The sequence below is a fragment of the Hemiscyllium ocellatum genome, unplaced genomic scaffold (assembly GCF_020745735.1).
Source record: "Hemiscyllium ocellatum isolate sHemOce1 unplaced genomic scaffold, sHemOce1.pat.X.cur. scaffold_764_pat_ctg1, whole genome shotgun sequence".
NCBI classification, from domain to species: domain Eukaryota; kingdom Metazoa; phylum Chordata; class Chondrichthyes; order Orectolobiformes; family Hemiscylliidae; genus Hemiscyllium; species Hemiscyllium ocellatum.
The window spans coordinates 1-10,000 of NW_026869222.1; the positions used below are offsets into that span (position 1 = coordinate 1).

The 10,000-nt window shown below is 57.8% G+C and overlaps 1 protein-coding gene across 1 annotated transcript in view; it reads right to left on the reverse strand.

Annotated features, from left to right (window-relative positions):
• Window positions 1-4,124: 4,124 nt before the first annotated feature.
• LOC132814246 (complement C1q tumor necrosis factor-related protein 3-like) overlaps window positions 4,125-10,000 on the reverse strand; it is a 12,478-nt gene continuing 6,602 nt past the window's right edge. Inside the window, exon 4 of the mRNA XM_060823444.1 lies at window positions 4,125-4,709. Within this exon, the coding sequence (XP_060679427.1) occupies window positions 4,312-4,709 (398 nt within the window). The 3' untranslated portion in view covers window positions 4,125-4,311. The remainder of the gene's footprint in view (window positions 4,710-10,000) is intronic.

The following is a 10,000-nucleotide window of genomic DNA, read 5'->3' on the forward strand; positions in this document are numbered from 1 at the left end:
CCCCCCGTCTCTCTCCCCCCCTGTCTCTCTCCCCCCGTCTCTCTCCCCCCGTCTCTATCCCCCCCTGTCTCTATCCCCCCCGTCTCTCTCCCCACCGTCTCTCCCCTCTGTCCCTATCCCCCCCTGTCTCTCTCCCCCGTCTCTCTCCCCCCCCGTCTCTCCCCCTCTGTCCCTATCCCCCCCGTCTCTCTCCCCCCCCCCCCCCTGTCTATACCCTTCATGATTTTGTAAACCTCACTCGGGTCCCCCCCCAATCTCCTTGTTTCTAACCTCCTCACCCTCCGGTCCCAGCCAGCACCGTCCACACCAGGCCCCACCCTGAACAAACCCGTACCTTCCTCATGTCCAACATCACGGCCGGAGAGTGGGGTCACAAGGAGTGTCGCGATGCAGCCGAGAGCTGTCTCCGAATAGAAAGACAGAGGAAGGGACCGACAGAGAGAGAGATTCAGAGATAGAGGGAGGGAGGGGAGGGAGGGAGGGGAGGGAGGGGAGGACAAGACGAACCTGGAGATAGGAGCAAAGTCCACAGGATGCAGGCAGCCGGCTGGAACAGAACAATGAGTCTCCGAGTGGATGCGGACCAGGATCCCGCTCCGTCCAATGGTGTGTACCAACCCTGGCTGGATCCAATCCCATCACCCCCCAACACCCCACCTCAAACCACTGAGGAGGCTCACTCTACAACCAGCACAGCTCCCTCTACACTGTCCCCCCCATAAACACTCCCAGGGACAGGGACAGCACGAGGTTAGATACAGAGTAAAGCTCCCTCTACACTGTCCCCCCATCAAACACTCCCAGGGACAGGGACAGCACGGGGTTAGATACAGAGTAAAGCTCCCTCTACACTGTCCCACCATCAAACACTCCCAGGGACAGGGACAGCACGGGGTTAGATACAGAGTAAGGCTCCCTCTACACTGTCCCCCCATCAAACACTCCGATTCCGATGGGGATTTCTCTGAATGGAGGCAGGTTGAGCGTGGTGTTCCCCGGGGATCGGTGCTGGGAATGCTTGCTTTTCCTGATGTATGTCAACAATTTGGGGACGGATGTTGAGGGGAAAGTTTCTCAATATGCAGATGATTCTGACCGAGGGGACACAGTGAATTGTGAGAAGGTTTCATAAGGACATCGGAACTAGTAGCAGGCCATTCTGCCCCTCCAGGCTGCTGTCCCATTCATGGCTGATCTTCGGCCTCAGCTCCAGTTCCCCGCCCTCTCACCCTAACCCTTAATGCCCTTCCTGTTCCAAAATCCACCTTCCCCTCAAAACCATGCGAGGGAGGGGGCTAGCCGGAGCTGGGCAGTGGATCCCAGAGATTCCTGACCCTCTGGGAGCTGGGGTTCCTCCTCAGCTCCGTCTGAACCCTCCTCCCCCCGGGATGGTGAGGGTGTACTCCCCCTCCCATTCCTCCTGTCCAGTGAGAAACCCCCTCCCCTCCTCCTACCACATCGATTCCCTCCATCCGATGAGCATCCTCCCAACCTCTCAGAGGGACGGTGACAGGTTGGTCTAAATGGACAGACGCCTGGACATTGGATTTCCGTCCAGAGAGGGATTGTATTTTTAAGAAACATGGACAGAGAGAGAGAGACAGCCCAGACTCAATGGGACAAGGAATGCAGGAGCAGTGGGATCTCGGGGATCGTGTACATGATTCTCCGAAGCTGTCCAGGCAACGTAAAACAGTTGTTACAAAGACGTACAAGATCCTTGGGTTTCTACGTCGAGAGACAGAGTATAGAAGCTCGACAATGATGCTACACCTCGACATCACCCTCGGAGTACCGCGTTCAGATCTGGGCGGAAGGCTGTTGTGCGAAGGGGATTCACTGAAATTATCCCGGGGCGAGGGGTTTTAGACTCAAGGAAGGGTTAGAGAGATTGGGCTGACTGTCCTCAGGACTGAGAAGGTGAAGAGGTAACCTTTCGTGAGGTGCTCAAAACGATGAACCATTTTGACAGGGTCATGAAGGATGTCTCTGTTCGCGAGTCTTGAGAGGATTTCTCGCTCAGGATGTGGTTCTGGAGGGAGGTTTGCTTTTTATTAAGATCGAAATCGTGTCCCGCATCACTTCAGTTATAGAATAGACACGGTGTTAGCAATAAAAATAAAAGTGGTCATTCAGAAATGAAATCAAAGCACCCAGGGCCACAGAGAGAGAGGACAGAGGGGAGAGTGGGATTAGACTGGGTGGGATATTAAAGGGAGTGGGGAGTGAGGGGGGAGAGTGGGATTAGACTGGGTGGGATATTAAAGGGAGTGAGGGGGGGAGAGTGGGATTAGACTGGGTGGGATATTAAAGGGAGCGGGGAGTGAGGAGGAGAGTGGGATTAGACTGGGTGGGATATTAAAGGGAGTGGGGAGTGAGGGGGGAGAGTGGATTAGACTGGGTGGGATATTAAAGGGAGCGGGGAGTGAGGGGGGAGAGTGGGATTAGACTGGGTGGGATATTAAAGGGAGTGGGGAGTGAGGGGGGAGAGTGGGATTAGACTGGGTGGGATATTAAATGGAAGGTTTATTTTCAGATGTTTCGTCATCCTACTCGGTCACATCATCAGTGAGCCTCTGGACAAAGCACTGCTGATGATTCCTGCTTTCTATTTGTATGTTTGGCTTTTTTGGGGTTGGTGATGTCATTTCCTATGGTGATGTCATTTCCTGTGATGTCATTTCCTGCGGTGATGTCATTTCCCATGGTGATGCCATTTCCCATTCTTTTTCTCAGGGGGTGGTAAATGGGGTGCGACTCAATGTGTTTGTTGACAGGGTGGAGTATCTCCTCCTTTTACTACCCCCTGAGAAAAACAGGAAATGGCATCACCACAGGAAATGACATCATCGTCAACCCAAAGAAACCCAAACATACAAACAGAAAGCAGGGACCATCAGCAGGGCTTCTCCCGGAGGCTCACTGAAGATGTTACCCAGCACGGTGACGAAACGTCTGGAACCTAACCCTCCAGCTCAGTGAGCAAACCTACATCCGGATGTTCTGTTCCCGCTGGTCAGTATGTCGGCAACGAGGGATCGCAGTTTCAATATTGTCAGCGAGACAGCCAGCAGTTAGATGGGGAGAAACAACTTCCCCCAGATACCTGCCTGGGAGAGGGGGGGGGGCAGCTGGATTTCCCAGGGGGTTCCGCAGAGAGCTGGGTATTATATATTTATTTGTAAGGGATGGAGTCGGAGTGTTACAGACTGAGGGCTGGAGAGTAGGAACAGCTGGGTAGCTCTTTCAGGAGCCAGCACCAACTTGATAGGTCGAATGGCCTCCTTCTGTACTGTAACATTCCATGCCTCTGTACGGGGGGATCAAAATGGGCAGAGTCAGCAATGGATTTGCAAACGGGAAGTTGGGATTTGGAGGTGGCGATGTTTCTAACAAAGTGGGGTAATGGGCGGCCAAGGGATGTAACATAACTGCATTCTCAGAAAGATATTCTAACCACACGAGGGCTGGGCACTACGGTGACATCACATGGGATAGGAGGGAATGGTCTGTCATGGATCCAGAGATCAGGAATAACTGGGTCAGGCTCCCATTGACCAGCTCTGACTAGTCAGGTCAAAGAACAGTACAGCGCAGGAACAGGCCCTTCGGCCCTCCTAGCCCATGCTGACACATTTTGCCCTTCCATACTAAAACTGCCTTCCCTTACAGGATCCGTATCCCACTATTCCCTTCCTATTCCTGTATCCGTCCAGGGGCAATGCTGCTGTTGTATTGGCGTTCTCTGACAGTGCATTCCAGCACTCACCTCCCACCGCCCCCCCCACCTGTATGTGTGAAAAACCTGCCTCACCCATCTCTATTAAACATCCCTCGCCCCCTTCCCTGCACCTTGAACCTGTGTTCCCCAGTAACTGATCCCTCCACCCCAGGAAAAAGCCCAACAGTATCCACTCTCGGCCTCACCAATGTCCTTGGGTAGCTATACAAATGTAAATGTGCATGAGATAATTCAGGAGATAAATTGCCTTCTACAGGTTTTCATTAAGATCAAAATCACATCAGTTACAGAACAGACACGATGTTAGCAATAAAAATAAAAGTGGTCATTCAGAAATGAAATCAAAGCACCCAGGGCCACAGAGAGAGAGGACAGAGGGGGAGAGTGGGATTAGACTGGGTGGGATATTAAAGGGAGCGGGGAGTGAGGGGGGAGAGTGGGATTAGACTGGGTGGGATATTAAAGGGAGCGGGGAGTGAGGGGGGAGAGTGGGGTTAGACTGGGTGGGTATTAAAGGGAGCAGGAATGTTGGCGGATGTTGGACTGCTCGCGGCGGTATTCCGATGTTCCTACACAGCTGAGAGCAGCAGTCCCTGGAAGCTGATGGCCCTCTGTTCAGTCCAGACCCCTCCCTGCTCCAGAGTGACCCAGACTCTGTCTCCCACGTTGAGGGAGAGGATGACTGTGACAGATGCTGTCTGTGCCTGGTCTGCTTTCAGGACGCTGTGGATGTAATTCACCCGTTCCTGATTGACCACGAGGTGTATCGCTGTGTCCAGTGAGTCGGTCTTGCCCAGCAGGGAGTAGGTGAACTGGTATATGCCGGTCACAGGGGCAGAGAACGTCCCGGTCGCTGGGTCATACCCCTGACCCTGGTTCACCGTCACCTGGTCATAGAGGATGGGTTTCTGTACCTCGGGGTCCCTCCGATCAGAAACATAGGCACTGAAGATCACCCTCGGAACATCTAGTGAGGGAGGTCAAGGGGATGGAGTGAGTGTGGGAGGGAGCAACGGAGGTGGGTGACAATTACAACAACAACCTGCATTCACCCTGCACCCGTCACAACACAAATCATTTGCAGTTCCCCACGTGCAGTGAATTGCACCCGTTTCCCCCCCCCCACCCACCAGGAGGGGAGGGGTTTTCAGAGGTCAGGGAGGGAGACTGGGACGGACACCGGAGCTCTGGGTGTGTGGGGGAGCTCAGGCCATTGCCCACCCCACCCCCCATCCACATGCCCAGACCAGCCCAGCCCAGTCCAGTCCAGTCCAGTCCAGTCCACTCCAGTCCAGTCCAGTCCAGCCCACCCCTGCCCACCCCAGTCCAGTCCAGTCCAGCCGAGCCCAGTCCACTCCAGCCCACTCCAGTCCAGCCCAGCCCAGCCCAGTCCAGCCCAGCCTGGCCCAGTCCAGTCCAGTCCAGTCCAGCCCACCCCAGCCCACTCCCAGTCCAGTCCAGTCCAGTCCAGTCCAGCCCACCCCAGTCCAGTCCAGTCCAGTCCAGCCCACCCCAGTCCAGTCCAGTCCAGCCCACCCCTGCCCACCCCAGCCCAGTCCACCCCAGCCCAGTCCAGTCCAGCCCACCCCAGTCCAGTCCAGTCCAACCCAGCCCACCCCAGTCCAGTCCAGTCCAGCCGAGCCCAGTCCACACCAGCCCACTCCAGTCCAGCCCACCCAAGTCCAGTCCAGTCCAGTCCAACCCAGCCCAACCCAGTCCAGTCCAGTCCAGTCCAACCCACCCCACCCCACCCCAGCCCAGTCCAGTCCACCCCAGCCCAGTCCAGTCCAGCCCACCCCAGTCCAGTCCAGTCCAGTCCAACCCAGCCCACCCCAGTCCAGTCCAGTCCAGTCCAGCCAAGCCCAGTCCACACCAGCCCACTCCAGTCCAGCCCACCCAAGTCCAGTCCAGTCCAGTCCAACCCAGCCCAACCCAGTCCAGTCCAGTCCAGTCCAACCCACCCCAGCCCACTCCAGTCCAACCCACCCCAGCCCAGTCCAGTCCAGTCCAGTCCAGTCCAGTCCAGCCCACTCCAGTCCAACCCACCCCAGCCCAGTCCATTCCAGTCCAGTCCAGCCGAGCCCAGTCCACACCAGCCCACTCCAGTCCAGCCCACCCAAGTCCAGTCCAGTCCAGTCCAACCCAGTCCAGTCCAGTCCAGTCCACTCCAGTCCAACCCACCCCAGCCCACTCCAGTCCAACCCACCCCAGCCCAGTCCAGTCCAGTCCAGTCCAGCCGAGCCCAGTCCACACCAGCCCACTCCAGTCCAGCCCAGCACAGTCCAGTCCAGCCTGGCCCAGTCCAGTCCAGTCCAGTCCAGCCCAGCCCGGTCCAGTCCAGCCTGGCCCAGTCCAGCCGAGTCCAGTCCACTCCAGCCCACTCCAGTCCAGCCCAGCCCAGTCCAGTCCAGCCTGGCCCAGTCCAGTCCAGTCCAGTCCAGTCCATCACAGCTCAGCCCATCCCAGCCCACACCTCTGAATGCTTGGGAGAGGGAATGGGGTTCCCTGGAACGTGGCCTGGACTGCCAGCAGAGGGAGGTTAAACATGGATTGTCTTTAACCTGACAGCAGAATGTTCTGGAAGGATATTATTAAACAGGACTGCATTCCGGAGAGATTTCCCGGGATGTTGCCGGGAATGGGAGGGTGGGAGTTATAACGAAAGGCTGGATAGGCCGGGAGTCTGTTCCCCGGAGCGTCGGAGGCTGAGGGGTGACCTTATAGAGGTTTATAAAACCATGAGGGGGACAGAGAGGGTGAATGGGGGGTGTCCATTCCCCCAGGGTGGGGGGGATTTGAAGACCAGGGGGGCACAGGTTTAAGGGGAGAGGGGAGGGATTTAAAACAGACACAAGGGACAACAGTTTTCCCCAGAGGGTGGTCCGTGTGTGGGATGACCTTCCTGAGGAAGTGGGAGGGAGGGGGACAGTTACAACGTTTAAAAGGGATTTGGATAAGGACATGGACAGGGAAGGGTTGGAGGGAGATGGGCCCGGAGCAGGCGGGGGAGGGGGGACTGGGTTAGTTTGGGGATGAGGGTCAGCACGGGCTGGATGGGCCGAAGGGTCTGTTTCCATGCTGTGGGACTCTATGAGGGCTGTGGACAGGGGGGTTAGTCAGAGACATTTCCCTAGATTGGAAATGTCAAATACGAGGGGGTGTGGGTTTACAGTGAGGGGGGGGGGGGGAGGGAGGGGATGGTACACACTGCTGTTACTGAGGGGGTTGGGGGGGAGGGAGGGGATGGTACACACTGCTGTTACTGAGGGGGGTGGGGGGGGAGGGAGGGGATGGTACACACTGCTGTTACTGAGGGGGGTGGGGGGAGGGAGGGGAGGGTACACACTGCTGTTACTGAGGGGGGTGGGGGGGAGGGAGGGGAGGGTACACACTGCTGTTACTGAGGGGGGGTGGGGGGGAGGGAGGGGATGGTACACACTGCTGTTACTGAGGGGGGGTGGGGTGGAGGGAGGGGATGGTACACACTGCTGTTACTGAGGGGGGGAGGGGATGGTACACACTGCTGTTACTGAGGGGGGTGGGGGGAGGGAGGGGATGGTACACACTGCTGTTACTGAGGGGGGGGAGGGAGGGGATGGTACACACTGCTGTTACTGGGGGGGGTGGGGGGAGGGAGGGGAGGGTACACACTGCTGTTACTGAGGGAGGGGATGGTACACACTGCTGTTACTGAGGGGGGGTGGGGTGGAGGGAGGGGATGGTACACACTGCTGTTACTGAGGGGGGTAGGGGGGAGGGAGGGGATGGTACACACTGCTGTTACTGAGGGGGGTGGGGGGAGGGAGGGGATGGTACACACTGCTGTTACTGAGGGGGGGTGGGGGGAGGGAGGGGAGGGTACACACTGCTGTTACTGAGGGGGGTGGGGGGAAGGGAGGGGAGGGTACACACTGCTATTACTGAGGGGGGGTGGGGGGGAGGGAGGGGATGGTACACACTGCTGTTACTGAGGGGGGGTGGGGGTGGAGGGGGGGGATGGTACACACTGCTGTTACTGAGGGGGTGGGGGTGGAGGAAGGGGATGGTACACACTGCTGTTACTGAGGGGGGGTGGGGGTGGAGGGAGGGGATGGTACACACTGCTGTTACTGAGGGGGGGTGGGGGTGGAGGGAGGGGATGGTACACACTGCTGTTACTGAGGGGGGGTGGGGGGTGGAGGGAGGGGATGGTACACACTGCTGTTACTGAGGGGGGTGGGGGGGAGGGAGGGGATGGTACACACTGCTGTTACTGAGGGGGGGTGGTGGGAGGAGGGGATGGTACACACTGCTGTTACTGAGGGGGGGTGGGGGAGGGGATGGTACACACTGCTGTTACTGAGGGGGGTGTGGGGGGAGGGAGGGGATGGTACACACTGCTGTTACTGAGGGGGGGGGGGTGGGGGGAGAGAGGGGATGGCACACACTGCTGTTACTGAGGGGGGGTGGGGGGAGGGGAGGTAGGGGATGGTACACACGGCTATTACTGAGGGGGTTGGGGGGAGGGAGGGGATGGTACACACTGCTGTTCCTGAGGGGGGGTGGGGGGAGGGAGGGGATGGTACACACTGCTGTTACTGAGGGGGAGTGTGGGGGGAGGGAGGGGATGGTACACACTGCTGTTACTGAGGGGGGTGGGGGGAGGGTGGGGAGGGTACACACTGCTGTTACTGAGGGGGGGTGGGGGAGGGAGGGGAGGGTACACACTGCTGTTACTGAGGGGGGGTGGGGGATAGGGAGGGGAGGGTACACACTGCTGTTACTGAGGGGGGGTGGGGGGAGTGAGGGGATTTTTGTGGGTGTGGGGCCGGGGGCTGCTTTGTCCCTGGATGGTGTCGAGCTTCTCGAGTGTTGTTGGAGCTGCCCCCACCCAGGGGCAAGTGGGGAGTATTCCCTCCCCCCTCCTGCCTTGGGCCTTGTCGATGGGGGGGGACAGGCTTTGGGGGGAGTCAGGAGGGGAGTCACTCGCTGCAGGATTCCCAGCCTCTGACCTGCTCTTGGAGCCGCTGGGTTGAGGTGGTGGGTCCTGGTGGGTTTCTGGTCAGTGGTCACCCCCAGGATGTTGGGGGGTGGGGGGGGAGGGGGGAGACAGGGTTATGGGAAGGTGGTTCGAGTGTCTCTTGTTGGTGATGGTCACACCCTGACCCTGGTGGAACCCTCTGTCCTCTCAATGGTGTTGGGTTCCTGAACAGCCGTCCCTCCCTTCCCCACCTCCCATTGCGTTCGGAAGCTGGGCTGAGCAATATAATGTCCCCCAAATGCCTTCCAGAGGTACCATCACATCTCCATTGGAGGAGAAGACCTAGGAGTAGCAGTAGACCATTCAGCCCATCGAGTCTGCTACGCTATTCAATGAGATTATGGCTGGTCTGATCACCCTGCCCATTCCCACCCCCTGGATTCCACCCCTTTCTGTCTCCCCTCTGCTCTGAACACCCTCGGTGCCCCACCCTTGAGAGAGGTCTGTGGTAAAGAACATGGAACAGTCCAGCACAGTGTGGGCCATTCGGCCCTCGATATTGTGCCAGCCTTCTATCCTCCTCTAAGATCAGACTAGCCCCCATCCCCTTCACTGTAACGTCACCCATGGGCCTATCCAAGAGTCGCTTCAATGTCCCTAATGTCTCTGACTCTGCTCCTACCACTGGCAGTGTATCCCCCCACCCCCCACTCTCTGTGTGAAGACCCTCCCTCTGACATCACCCCGAAACCTTCCTCCAATCACCTGAACATCCTGCCCCCCCCTCGGTGATAGACATCCCCACCCTGGGGAAAGGTTATCCGCTCTGTCTCTGTCTCCCATCGTCTTGTCACCCTCTGTCATGTCCCCTCTCATCCTTCTACACCCCAATGGGAAAAGTCCTCGCTCCCTCCACCTTTCCCCATCAGACACACCCTCCAATCCAGGCAGCATCCTGGGAAATCCCCTCTGCACACTCTCTACACCTTCCACATCCTTCCTATAATGAGGTGACCAGAACTGGACACAATATTCTCAGTGTGGTCTAACCAGGGCTGTGTAGAGCTGCAGCAGGACCTCGCCGCTCTTAAACTCAATCCCCCGCGAATGAAAGCCATCACACAGTCCGCCTTCTGAATAACCACTTGGGGGGCAGCTCGGAGGGATGTATGGACATGGACCCCCAGGTCCCTCTGATCCTCCACACTGCCATGAATCCCCTGCCTTTATCCCTGTATTCTGTAATCTCCCCCTCGGAGAGGGAATAAGTCCTCTGTCTCTGTCTTCAGTGGGCTGGC